At 35.3% G+C, this 14659-nt stretch overlaps 1 protein-coding gene across 3 annotated transcripts; it reads right to left on the bottom strand.

Moving 5' to 3' along the window:
• Positions 1 to 978: 978 nt before the first annotated feature.
• On the bottom strand, positions 979 to 14119 carry st3gal5 (ST3 beta-galactoside alpha-2,3-sialyltransferase 5). Of its 3 annotated transcripts, none has more exons than XM_024283284.2 (9): positions 13983 to 14119; positions 10827 to 10884; positions 10606 to 10722; positions 10001 to 10124; positions 9649 to 9858; positions 8054 to 8181; positions 7761 to 7947; positions 5833 to 5991; positions 979 to 2079 (listed from the first exon to the last, which is right to left on the bottom strand). In XM_024283284.2, the coding sequence occupies exons 2-9, from the start codon at positions 10838 to 10840 to the stop codon at positions 1822 to 1824; spliced, it is 1197 nt and encodes a 398-aa protein (XP_024139052.1). In that variant the 5' UTR covers positions 10841 to 10884; positions 13983 to 14119; the 3' UTR covers positions 979 to 1821. The 3 variants fall into 3 exon arrangements, with proteins under 3 accessions (XP_024139052.1, XP_024139054.1, XP_024139053.2); XM_024283286.2 differs by having other exon boundaries at positions 10831 to 10884; XM_024283285.2 differs by lacking the exon at positions 10827 to 10884 and having other exon boundaries at positions 13983 to 14098.
• Between the last annotated feature and the right edge of the window lie 540 nt (positions 14120 to 14659).

The raw sequence follows: 14659 nt of genomic DNA, 5'->3' as shown, positions 1-14659 counted from the left end.
GTAACACGTTTCACTTTGTGTTTAAATTGAATAATCAATTAAAATAAGTTGGTTTTGATACAAACTGGTTAATTAAATGGTATTACCAACAACAACAACAACAGCAACAACAAAATAATTGCTTTTTTAAAGTATTAATTGTGTGAATTAAATTAAACATTTTTACAATATTTAAGAGATTATAAGGCCAAAACATTAAAAGTATGTAATAACTGCACTTACCTGCGCGAATTTCCACCAGAACACAGTGTTGGAGGACAACTTCCGGTTTGATGCTTCAAAATAAACTCCTGACTGGTAAATAAAAAATAAATCTGCCAAAAGGCTGACTAAATTATTTTATTTATTTATTTATTTTGCGAGAAAGAATAACACGCTCAATTTTTATAGTGTTGAGCACATTTTAAGTTGTATTTTTTTTAACCTAAACTTTACAAACCACTGACTTCCGGTCATGATAACGGTGCATGGGGAAAGTATGGAGTCCGTTATCGTAAAAAATGTGTTTTTGTAAAACAGTGTTTCTCGAAATATATTAGAGTTTTACCATTAACGGGATATTGCTCCTTTATTCCTTGCAGAACTTTTTTTCCCCTTAAAAGTTAGCTAATGTCATGAACACATCCTCATGCACAAGTACTAGTACACGTGTAACAATAAATATATATATATTTGTAGAAACTGTTTGTTTCGTCTTTTCTCAGTTAAATTGTTAATTTTGTACTTTTATTCTGAATGTTTTCTCATGTGCTTTTACATCTAAAATATGTGATACATCATTATAGTTTTGATATTCAGGCTAATAAAACTTAAGGACCCTGAAGGTGTCCATTCACTGCCTGTTCAAAATTAATTAAAAAGAAAACACTAACAACATAGGACCTATTTTGTTAGTGTTTTCTTTTTAATTAGGTGGTTGAAAAATAATAAAAAAGTGTGCATGTATTTATTTTAAGACCAAGGTTAAACCATGAACACTCATTGTTATTTTACTGTTTATTAGTACAACATAAATGCAAAAAAAAAAAAATAAATAAAATAAAACAGTAACAGTTCCTGCAATTATAACTTCAATTATCAAATAAAAATAAATGACACACTTCAGTATTTTTTGAAATCATACGACTTTCACAGATGACTCATTTTGGAAACAATTATATACAAATTTAGCTGCAAATAACACATTGTATAAAACAACAATAATAGCCAACCAAGATGCAGAGTACTATTCAAAATTACTCACAGGCCTGAAATATGAATAATTTTGTCAGCACTGTATAAATAGTAGTACATTAATAAAAACAAATTAACCAGGTATAAATAAAAACTAAGGATCAAGTTTGATCACTTCAATAATTGCAAACTCAACCGAAATGTTAAACAAACAAGAACAGTGTTTTGTTTACGGTTTCCTCCTATTTAACTGAATTCATTTTCTGTAGTTAACAACATGCTTGTTTAAAATATTAAAATGTAAATTCTTTTGCGCTTGATGTAAGCTGAAATGTAGCTTGGCTCATAGATCTTTACATTCAGAGAATAAAGATAAAACATAATTTAGACGGCATATTGAATATCAGACATGTATGGTACATGATACAGTAATATAAAAAAGTGTGCATTTCTGATGTGGACTTTATTTTCTTTCTGCTCCATCATTTATACCAGATTCCTTCAAGAATGTTTGCAGAAAGTAAAATAAAGTTTTTTTTTTAATCTTGGTGAAAAAGGTTAAAAAAGATAAATATACAGAGTGGGATACAAAATTAATTAAAGAGTAAACGTCAGCTTGGCGGTGGAGGCAGTGGGGAGTGGGCGGGGTCAGCTTGAGCAGAAGCTGCAGTGGATTCCTCCCGTCAGGTCAGTGATGGTGTGCTCTTTAACCAGGTTCTGTAGAAACTGAGTCTCTGTGTCCACATTATGCATGGTTTGCTTCTGCATGACGCCTATGGACTGGTGGTCGTAGTAATGGAGCGGGACATTCTGGTGGGGCAGGTTGTAGCCAAAACCGGCCAAGCTGACCTCGTCACAAAGCAAGCTCGCTAAATTCAGGGCTGACACTCCCAGAGTGGGCACATTCTGCAAAAAAAAAAAAAATAGAGCAATTTTATTTATTATCTTAAAATTAGCAAAAACAAGAACATACAAAATGACTCCTTTTGGAAACGCTCGAGTGTCTAAAAGTTCTAAGGAACTTTAATCATCTATTATAAAAGCGTTTCCAGTGGTTTTTTTGAAAATATTTTTCATACATTTTTAGGCACAAAGAAAAAAAATTCTAGGACATAGTTTCTGCAGAGCGACAGGAGTTCATCAGAGTTGTGGGCGGGACTAATAGCTGTGGTAGCTTCTGCGTAACACCTGCAAGCTTTTTCAAACATCTTCTCCTGATTCATGATATGAATAAAAAAAACACACAGAAACACATTTTAAGTTTAATTTATGTCCTCAACCATCAGAAAAATCCCATAAAAACAAGCTAAAAAACACCAAAAATATAATTTTCATCAGAGTAGGACTTTAAAATAAATGTAAAGGCTGGAATATACTTCACAACCATTGCATCAATCGTATCAACCATCGCACAGTCTCGTTCAAGGACGGGCAAACTTTTTGACTCGTGGGCCACAAAAGGTTCAAAAACTTGACAAACGGGCCGGACCAAGAGAAGATGCTTGAAGTGTTTTGATAAGCAACTTCAAATGAGAAAGAAACAACGTGGAATCTGGACAAAAACAGCCCATAAATGGACATCAAAGTTAAAAAAAAAAAAATGTAAGATTTTATTTTTTGGTTACTAACTGGTGTGCTCTATATTAACTGAAAAAAAAAATCCAAAAATTGAAGTTAAAAAAATGTTTTTATTCTGAAAGTTAAAGTAAGAAAACTTCTAAAAATTGAAGCAAAAAAACAAAAACTAATTCTGGTTATTAACTGGTGTGCACCACTTACTATCTTGTGAGCACCAGTTAGTAACCATATTTTTTAACTCAAATTTTTTGAAAAAAAAATTACTTCCATTTTTTTTAGGGGCTCCGTAAAAAAAAATTGTTTTTGTTTGTATTTTAATGCCAATTTTGCACCAGTTGGTCGATGTCTTTCAGGAAAAAAAAGAAAAACACACACTGTTTGTTCAGGAAAAAAAAAAGAAAAACACAATGTTTCTTGTGTTGGAGTGGTTGGAAAAATAAAACAACAAATCTTCCAACAGCACATATATGCAAAATAACTTTGTTCACCTGAACACAAGTCAGTTTATTTGTGGTGCACCATCTAATGGAAGACACCAACATTACAAGGAAAATAAAAATTAATATAGGTTATCACTATATTTTTTTAATTTTGATCTGCAAATGTTAAGTGTTCAGCCGACAGTTATGTTGGGATGCAGCTGAATATAATCCAGCCTCAGTCAGACTCCATGTTCAGTTCTAGTTCTGTATAAGCTAAAAGTTGCTATTTTTTTTAAAGAAAACAAAATCCCAAAATTTGACTATTATGTTTCTCCTAATGCTATGATTACCTTCTACTAGCCACAGTAAGTTTACAGACATGAACAAAGCGCGTGTCAGACATGACCAACACTCATTGAAACTCCTAATTATGTGCATAGACGCAAATCTAAAATGATAAACTGTCTGAACTGAAATGATGCTTAATGTTAAATCCAGAACTGTCTGACTCCATTTTATTAAAAATAAATAATCTTTTCATCTCATATTTGTCTTTTCCTTGGAAAATTTCCATTCAGCAAAACATAAACAAATGGGCCCTTTTCAAAATAAAAGCACCTATCAGTGACTTCCTTTGGAACATGACTGTGCACATGCAAACGCCACACCTGTTTGCATGTACAGTGACGTCTGAGGATAAAGACGGATTGTGGCGCCTCTGACACAAGAGATCACCTTGTTTTGTTTGCTCAACACGTGTCGGGTTGCAAACACAACACACTTCTTACACACTGGATTTGATTTTTAGCTCATCATTGAGTCCCTGCAGCATTTATAGACTGTATGCGGATCAACCGTTTGACGTATCATTCCAGTTCGCACAAACACCTTGGTAGAACTTTGCTGGAGGCAAAATTATTTCATTCAGATCCACGAGTCAAAATGCAACAGATTTGTGTTCCCCTTCAACATTTCTACATCTCCACACATTTTAGAGATCAATCTTAACAAACCGGATCTCTAACTTCCCGGTGAAATGTGTCTGTGTGCGTGCTAATAAAGAAACTTTCTGTTCTGTTGTCACTGTGACTCTGGAATGCTCTCTAGTTTTTCGTAGTGAACATTTTTTTTAATAACTTCTTGATTTCGGAGATTAGAAAGAATGTGATTTTTAAATGTGAACATCCATCCAGCTCTGGCCTTGATCTGTATCAGTCTGTAAACTGCACAGTCATTACTATTCTGCTGTGTCTCTACAGTATGGAAGCACAAAATAAGAGACTGTGGAGGGAATTCAACATTTTTTTAAATCTCACAAGAACAAATTTTAAAAAATCGTTTGTCACGGCCTGCGCCTAAATATAGAAATGCAGAGCTGATGTGTTTCTTCAGGCAGCCTCGCTGTGAGCGTGTGGGCGTGGCGGACGGGCTGGCGGGCTTAACAGCTGCGCTCCCTTCAAGGAAATTCTTGCAGCTCCTTCAGATTTAAAAGTTTCACAAATCAGTCCCTCCAGGATTTCGCAAAGTTGTGAACTGTTAACGCAAATTCAAGCAAAACCCGTAATTTGTTCCTCACCCTGCAACGACTGTAACTATGACTAATCTACCGTGACGACGGTCCAGAAGCCGTGCTTTTTTGATATTTTATTAACTTATTAGCCGGCGTGGGTATGATCGATTTTAATATTATATATATTTAAAATTGTTTATACAGATATAACAATTTAGTCAAGCCGTGATTTGATTTGATTCAGTTTTAAAATATTACGATTTCGATTTTTTTCCTTTTTTTTTCTCACCACAATGAATTAAAGTTATTTTAAGGCCAAGTATGTTTTCTTTTTACCCTTTAAATCAAACTGTTTTTCTTTTACTAACAGAAAATGATTCAATAAAAAAAACAATTATTACATAATCCTGAAAGGATCACAAATCCTTTCTTACTCCGTTCATGTTTTACTCCAACATGTTGCGCTGCGCGTGTCACCGCAAATGACTGTTCTAAATTTAGGCACCCATTTTTTCATTTTCTGCACCGATTAATATCTTGATTCATGAGAAATCGTTACATCCTTGATTTGCATTGAATCCTTTCCATTAGTAGGTAAACAGACTGATGTAAGAGGGAAAAAAGAAAACATACCTGTCCTTAAAATATCTTTAATTCATTGTGTTGAGAAAAAAATTATGACTTTAAAACTGTCAATCAAACCAAACCTTGACTGAATCATTACATCACTAGTTTAAATACAGCTGGCCTATCAAATTACACAGAATTATTGCTTTATTTCAGCTCTAAAAAGCTGTAAAGTTAAGTTTTTTATGGACTGCACAGAGCAAACAGAACAGGTTGATCTGCAATAGAGTGAGAGGAAAGCTTGAACAGGTGAAGTAAAAACATGAAAGTGGACGAACAGGATCTAACTCCTTTTAAAAAGTGATGATATCATTGGAAATAAGACTGGAGACTTTAACCCTTTACCACCTTTAAAATCTTCATTATCCTGTAACTTTTCAACTGTTCGCACGATCAACGTAATTCCAGTAGATTCTGAAGGAGAAAAGCGGCGGTTCTGCCGCTTTTCTCCTTCAGAATCTCCTGGAATTACGTTGATCGTGTTACAAATCTCGCGTTTAAAGTGCACTTGAAAAGTCTTACCTGGTCCCAGCCCCACAGCAGAGGTCTAGGGAGTGGATACTTCAGGAGATCCAGAGCCGTCTCTTTGATGACCAGCGGGTTCAGCAGTCGGAACCTCTGAGGATCCAGAGGGATTTCTTTTGGAACCTTCTGCCAGAAGAACAACCAGTCCCACAGAGGCTGCAACAGAGAACATACAGGTCATAAAATTAAAGCCAAAAAGACTCATCTGATTCAAGTAAATGGCTCCAAATGAATGAAAGTTTTTCTTAATCAAGGCTTAAACTATTCAATAAATACTGTTGCCGACAGATATTTAAACGCATTTGAAGCCATACCGACTGGCTGATTAGCTTGATCTAATGGACTGAACACATTTCATCCAGATCATCCGTATGAAGAGGCTTTTGTGGTGTAGCAGCAGGCGTTTAAGTAACGGCTCTTTTAATGCATCAGTTATGGCCCGATGTTATCTTGCGGTTATTTCTAAAAATATATTTCTTTTTATTTTTACAGAGAGTAAAATTTTGAATGTTATTTAAGTTGATTTATTCAGGAATAATATTCCTGCCTTTTCATTTTTTTTTTACGCAATTCTATTAATCCCCTAGTGAGATCAATTGATAAATCAAATTGATCTTAGAAATTATCATTCGGATTGAGACATGGTAGACATGACCATCACAGCAGACAAACACGTGAAAACAGGTCATTACAGTTCAATGTGTAGAAACACTTTGAATTCTGCAAAGACACGTGACCATACAGTGTTGTAGAATGACAAACTTTAACTTTATCAAACTAAAATATAAATGATTCGACATTCTTTATGGTTTACTTGTTTGTATTTAAATTACACTTACTTATCTTGAAAGAAATACAATCTGGAAAACTTCACCTGCACTGTTCAGGTAATTATCTCTGAGTCAAACTGGTTGAAGTTTTGGCTAAAGATCTGTTTTAAGTCAGTGAATCTGTTTGTTCAAAATTAACCAAAATCAAAAGTAAAAGTAAGACTGAATCATTGTTAAAAATGTTTTGTATCTCACCAAACAAGTTTTTTTTTTGTTCTTTAATATAAAAAAACAGTCTGGGCAAAAAGTTTTCTGTGTTTTCTTCTATTTTCAAGGCTTTCATTATTTTCACTCATTTGTCATTACTTTTTTATTTATTTGTGTTCCAAATAACTATTTGATGTTTCTAATATTACTTTTGTTGCACATTTACTTGCCTTTTTTAATTAATATTTTATTATCTCCCACCAAACAATGACTTTTACATAAGTTTATTTTTGCTTTAAACTTTGAACCATATTGTTTTGTGCAATGTCACTCCAGGGAGTGGTTAATACAAAGAGCAGGACAGTTTGCATGCATGAGTGAGTAAGTCTGTGCATACTGTGAGTAAGATAGCACTGTTAATTTGCATTTTTTTGTCTTTTTTTATTTTTTTCTGGGCTACTTTTATATTATTAATAATAATCAATGTTATTTTAAGCAAATTTCTTGACACTTAAGGACACTATATGATGGTAAAAACCAGAATACATAAAATGAGCCAACAAAAGAATAGAAATGGAATCAAAGTGAGAAAGCGGATTTAAACAGGTTTGTTTTTTGGGGTTTTTTTTGTAAACGTCTAATACAAAGGAGCCTTTTGAAACCAAGATGTTGCACCTCGTGCTTAAATGAATGAAATGAAGAAACAGAAACACCTTAATAAAATCAGAAAAAGACATGTTTTATAAACTTTCAGTTTAGCTGTTCTTGAAATCCCACAATTATTTAAAAAATACATCGTCTGAAGTGTTTTTTACTGCACTTATACAGATAAAAACCATCAAATATTTACTCAAATATTTGGGAGTGGACGGTAAATATCCGAGTATTCGGATACTCATTTGAGCCCTAGAAGCTAAAGAATCTAGTTTGACCTTTCCCCGCACTCACCACGGCGAGCTTGTTGACCATAGCAGAAATCCAGCTGAGGTCAACGCTTTTATACACCACCGCTACGAACAGAGTGTGCGGGTCCGTGTCCCCCCAGTGGATGGGCGTGCCCTCCGGGTAACTCATCCTGAAGCTGGTTCGATTCCCCACGTCAGCGACAAACTTCCCCAGAGGTCCACTGTTTAACCTGAAGGACACGTTCAGACGTAAAGAAGTAATTAGCAATATGTTACTGTCTCTCCTATTTAGAAATGCACACAAGGAACTTTATGTATAATCTCAGAAGTTCTAACCTGATGATTGTGTCAAAGCGGTTGATCAGAGGACCGAGCTCCAGGCCTTTAAGGACGCCGCCGTTTCCCACGACCACGCAACGGCGACATTTTCCCGCCGACTCCTCTGGTTCTGACTCAGCTGGTAGCTGAAAGCAAAATCTTTATCAGTATCTAAACAGTTAAACAAATAAATTATTAATCAATATATTTTTTATTGTTATTAATGGCCCGATGTTATATGAAATTTTTATTCATATAATATTTTTATATTATATTAATTTAATATCTATTTTTGACATTATTTAATATTGTTTTTTTTTCTTTTAAACAACTGTTAGATTTCCTCGGCTGTACAACAAAATCTAACATTTTAATATTTTCATTTAATGCAAAACATATTGTGATGATGTTTTTAATATGTTCTTGTGGCGTTTTTCTGATTATGTAAAAGAAAATTCACTTTAAAATGGCATTTCTGAGTTTTTCTTTAATCAAATTGTGAATTAGGAGCAGACTAAAAGAAATTGTGGGTCCGAACCGAGTCTGGTTAATTTGGTCAGGGTCGAGTCCTGAAACTTGCGTTTGGTCTGTATTCAGACTGCCGTCAAACCGATATTTCTGATTCAAACTAAAGCTTGGAAACAAAACCATGTGACTAAAGATCTCTTCAGTCAGTGGCCAGGAATTACGAGGCTGGTGCAAAGCAAAGAGCGAAAGAATAATGGAAGTCTAACACTTTGCAGTCCTTGTCAGGATAGTTCACTCATTTTTATATTTCATTGACAAATTTTGTATCAACGTCAGGTTCAACACTGCTGACTACTACTTTGGTACGGTGGAGGCGTGCTGCAATGAGGAGGCGACAAAGAAGGTACACTGAGATTGTCGGGAAAACAGTGGGAGAAGCAATGTGTATCATGTTAATAGTTGTTTTTATGAGCCTGCATTCATTCCACTAAGGCTGGGCGATATGGCCAAAAATACAATTTTAAATTTTTTCGTTCTAAATTTGATTTTGATCAAACTTTTTTTCCTTGTTTAATTACAAATTATAAAAATATATTTCACAAAAACGAATTTATTTTAACATTTTCTTTGAAAATTGAATTGTACACAAAGTGAAACTAAATACAAGTTGTAAAAACATTTGTATAAAAATACAGCATCTCAACACGCACTCCATCGTTGCTTCACGTTTATCCGCGGCTCATTGGTTGCTTCTTTCACGCTCCTTTTATGGTGGTTTTTTGATTTGTTCTGTTCCAGAATACGGAGCCTTTTCACACAGAAAACTCAGAGCAAACTGGAGCGCTGTCCGATTGGAAACGAACAAGCTCAAAAGATGGTTCCGAGAGCGGTTCTGGATTTTTAAATGAAATCTGGTTCACTTTAATCTGTCCAATCTGAATACACCCTAAGGGTGTGTGGTCCGGTTACATCAACCACAGTTGAAAACAAGAGAAAACGACTTTAATTTATCCCGTGTTGTCATATTTTGATCAATTTATTATGACAAATACTTTTTATTGGGTATATTATATCGAGTAAAAATTAAACAGTAAAAATGATGGATGTAACTTTTTATAGGTTAAAAAAATTGAAGTTATTTCTACCTGATCAAGAAGGTCTTCCACTTTACCCTCCAGCCCTCTGAAGCCAAACGGCGGAGGGTACTGGAAGAGGTTGTCGGGGAAGACCTTCTCTCTCCACAGGAAAGGCTGCGTCGCTTGACTGGAGGCAGGAAGTAAAGCCAGCAGCTTCTGCCTGGAGCCTCTGGGGCGACACTCTCCCTCCAGAACCTTGTGCACGTACTCGTGCACTTTCTAAAAGAAAGGCAAGCATGTTGAGGATTTTATACCAACACAACATTTATAGTTAAATAACATTTTGTCTTCTTTTCTCCTAAATTGAGAAGAGAAACTAGCTTTCATGAATACCGTTAAAGTCTAGAAACCAGAAAATCACCTGTTTGTGCTCAGCACTGACATGTTGCCACTCCACAGGTTTACTCGGTCCCGTGCCAATTAGCATCAGAGATGCCATCACCAGACAAGCCAAGGCTAAACCGACCAGAAGGACCACTCGATACCTGACGAGATAACATCAGTGTGTACATACTTGTGTACATGCGTGGTTCACTTAGCAACCGTCCGCACCTGGTGCTGTTCTTTCCCTACAAGACTAAAATACAGAAAAGAACTCTGATTTTCAGTTTTTTGACTATTTTGCTATCAGACACACAACTTAAAACACACTGGATATGAACACTACAAACACTAATTTGTCAAGAAGCAGATTTTCTCATCAGTAAAATTAAAATGTGCGTGTTAGGAATGGTAGGCGATCTAATTCTGCAAATAATTCTGTGCTACTTCCCAGTTTTACTTCCGCATGAAGAACAGCTGTAATTTCTAATACTTGGAACCTTTATGTAAATATTTTGACAATGAAGTACAAAATACTGATAAAGCAGCACTGGTACTGCAAAGTTGGCTGCTCACAGATAACAGAAAGACAGTTAACTACTTTGCAAGAAAGTCGGAGAGAAGTAAACGACTTATGATGGTTACCTGTGCGATGCCCGCTGTCGCAGCAGCCTCATGTTGGTCTCATAAACTCTGGATCCAGTCGAGTTCTGTGACCTTTCCGCTGAAGAGTGGATCCATCTGACCCTCAGGGATCCCGTCCTGAACAAAAATAATTCAAATCAAATGAGCATTTCTGGGTATTTCTTTATTTAAACTGTTGTGAATCGGGAGCAGAAAAGGTGTATTTGTTATGTGGACAGTACCTACTCCGCTCCATTTTGACTTCATTTTCCTCATCAAAATATATTGATGTTTAAGTGTCTACAATGAAACAAAGTTCAGTTATAAAAGTACAAATTTTCCTTTCAATGTACAATCATATTGCAGGGGATCTCATAGGAACAAGTATCTGTCACAGATCAGGCAGACGGCTGGTTCAAAGTGCAGCAGGTTTATTAACTCAGCTGAAAGTCCACAAATCGAAATCAGGGTCAGGAAGTCAGCGACGAGCATGAGAGCATCAGAGAGCAACCAGAGTAGTCAAGGTGAATTACGAATATTATTCCAGACTAAATCAACTTAAACCTAAAACACTTTAAAATATTTCACTCTCCGTGAAGATATATTTTGTTAAAATTATACAAGTTAGAAATAACCGCAAGATAACATCTGGCCAATAATAACACTAACATAAAATAATCTGGAGGGCCGGATAGAATTACCCAGAGGGCCAGATCCGGCCCCCGGGCCTTGACTTTTACACATGCTTTAAAACTTTCAATCTGAAAACATTCAGACCATTTATTGACTATTCCCAGTGCGAGGGATCTATTATGAGCAAGCATACATTAAAAAGTGCATCTGGAAACAAAACGATATCATGGATTTTGGATATTGGATAAAAACCAATAAACTCAAATTATGTCAATATTGTCAGATACTGATATAGACACTAATATACCGCCAATCACTAATTAAAAGACGACTGAAAAAAATATCAAACGATGATCAAAGTGGAACTTGAAGCTTTAAATAGAAATGCTGATACAAGAGCAGCGATGGTGCACACAGATTTAACTTATGAATCTATTGATTGGACGCAAATATCCAAAATCCCTCATTGAGGATTATTCAGGTGCCATAAGTAATAACAAACCTGCATATGTTGTGGATCAGAGATGTTCAGATTTTTTTTTTTAGTTCCAGCTTATATAAATTTCCATCTACAAATGTCAACAAGTATTTATGCTCTATGTTCAAGTGTCAGGACAACTTTTGGAACACAAGCTTTGAGTTTATCTTCTGATAGGAACAGGACGAAATAAGAGGAACTTGTTTAATTTTATTCCTTTTAATACAAGAATCCTTTAAAGGTACTTTAGTTTCTAAATTTTTATAAGTTGTTTCTGTACTATTTGACTTCTAAATCCCTGTCTCGTATACAGTAGTTTTATTTTCTGCTATCTTCTTACTTTTTCTATTTCCTGTACCAAGAGAGCCAAAACCATCTCTACCTGCTGAACTTTATGACTCTACGGTGGTTCCTCAGTGGTTTTCTTTTTAGTCTCGCAGCAGCAAAGACAGACACAGGAAGAGATCTAACTAGTTTGCTTCACTGCCGAAGAGGTGCTGATAGACGGATGTTGATGGAACTGATATACATATTAGTCCCACTAACACATGCATTACACTGTGGAGGCTCTCCAAGTAGAATCTCCGGTCCAGATTCTTCCAACTACAGTGCCATTTAATCCTCACCACAGTAAAACGACTTTGCAACTCATTACACAACGTATTTCACTTTTAATGTGTTGTAATCTACAGTATTGCGTTTGATCTTGTGGGTGTATGGAGGAATAGATTGCAACGTAATTTCCTTAAGGCAAGGGTCTGAAACCCGAGGCAGCCAAATAAGGGGGTTTTACCCCTTCATTGTTGTTCTCTGGTTAATGAAAAAAATATATTTTAAATTTGAAAAGTATAGTAAAGTAAAAGAAAATGACAGATTTGAGCACCAAGTACCAAGTATTTTTGCAAAAAATCAAAGGATTTTAATAGAAGCTTATGGCAAAAAAAAAAAAAAACATGATACGGGTCACTGAATTAGCTTTGATTTAATTTAGTTTGTTAAATTTACACATTTCTCTCTGAGATGCACCACAAATGGTAAAATAAACTATTTTTTCCCCCTAAAATCACTGCTGACACTAGGCTACCAACTACTGAATTTGCTGTATTAAGATAATTAATTGTGACAAAGGATGTTTTATTGTGAAAGGAAGTTGTATGAACTTCTACCAAAAGTCAAACTATTTCGTAACTTGGTGGGGAAAAAATGCTATTTTCTCTTTATGTTGTATTTAAGCTACACAAATAGTTCATTTATAATTATCCTAATAATAACAATAACATAAATATAAATCAGTGTCTTCATTTTCTCAAGGGCGATGCCGTCTGACTTGGTGGGTCCTTTTGTTTTTGTACCTAAAAACCTACAGGCTATGATGCTGCTGATTTCACATTTTCTGTTCAGTCCAGTTATTGAGCTACTGTAAAGAACTGTTGGATTAATAAAGTTTTATTTAAATGGTAAACAGTTCTATCTTGGCCAGATAGCCTATGAAAAGGGAATTTTAACCTTTTCAAAAGAAAAAGAAAAAAAAAGAAAAGAATAATAGTCACTCTACTGGAATGCTTTTAGAAGGTCAGCATAATGCCTGTGAAACGAGGCTGACCACACGGCCACCGTAGTCGCTTTAATAACATAGGGGCTGATGCTTATCTGACCGATATCAAAATGGAGAAGTGCGGATCTCCGTGTTTTGCATTGCAATAGACCGAGGAAAGTTCGATTCAGAACTCGTTTGCGATGATCAGATTAATCCCATATATTTTGATGTGTCATCGTGACTCAAGACGTGGATTCAGAAATATCCAGTGTGGGAAAGGCATGGGTTTGGAGGAGAAAGGCATGTTGCGCCATCATCCCAATAAATTATTGTATCTGATTGAGCTCGTTTGAAACCATTTTAGCCGAAAAGGGGGGTACCTTTAAACCCTTTTATTTTTGGGGGGGGATGAATTATCTGTTGAATTAGACTCAGAATTATTTAACCCCCTCGATTATTATTTTTTTCTGTCTTTTTACGAGTTTTTTAAGATGGTAAAGCTGCAAAGGTCTTGGGATTTACAGAAAAATGTCATAAAAGCCAGTTATTTCTTATATAAATCTGTGAAAATAAGTGAGGGGTTATTCTGCTAGCCCACTCCTATAACAAACTGCTATATTAGCGTTCAACCTTAGCACAATAGGTGGAGGTTTCCACTTTAAGAAGGGCGAGGCACTAAATCTGGTCAGCTCCTACATCTGCTCCTTAAAAAAACGTTTTTTTATAAATGTATTTAAATAATAGACTCACCCTTTCGTGAGCTCCCAAGGCTCTTCATCGCGAGACGGTTCAAGAATTTCTCCTACACTGTTATATACCAGGGTCAGGCTGAGGACTCGCCGACCAATCATAAGCCGTCTCGCGCCTTTAACCCCTTCACTATCGACAAGACTGCAGAAGCTTCAAAGGAATAATCTAGAACGGATAAGGGTTGAATACGTTTTTTATGCCTCGCTAATTACAAAAAAACCCGTAAAAAGATCATAGAAAACATGAAAATACATTAGAAACTAATAAATAATAATAAAATGATATAAAATTGTGAAGCTACGCCACACCGTGGTGCATGCTGGGATTAAAAATGCTAGGACAAGCTTCCTCTGCATTTTTTTTGTGCAATGTGATTTTTTTAATTTGGAAATTTAGACTGATGCTTAGTTTAGCAAAAACCAAAACAATTTATAACGTCCTACATCGTTAAACACATTTCAAATTATTTTAGTTCCTGCAGAAATAAACCCCATTTCGTTTTTTCCCCATTTTTTAATGAAATTACCAGGAGTTTAGAAGCCTATTTTTGGTGTTAAAATCATTCGTACTTGATAATAGCTTCCTTTTTAAGATTTTTTTACATTAGTATGTTGTATGTGTAAGAAACACCAGCATTTATCAGTGCTGCTGCTTCATCATCTTTAAAACTAAACCAA

Source organism: Oryzias melastigma, linkage group LG10 (genome assembly GCF_002922805.2).
Source record: "Oryzias melastigma strain HK-1 linkage group LG10, ASM292280v2, whole genome shotgun sequence".
Lineage (NCBI taxonomy): Eukaryota > Metazoa > Chordata > Actinopteri > Beloniformes > Adrianichthyidae > Oryzias > Oryzias melastigma.
The sequence above is the reverse complement of the archived record's forward strand: the minus strand, read 5'-3'. Positions and strand labels throughout refer to the sequence as shown.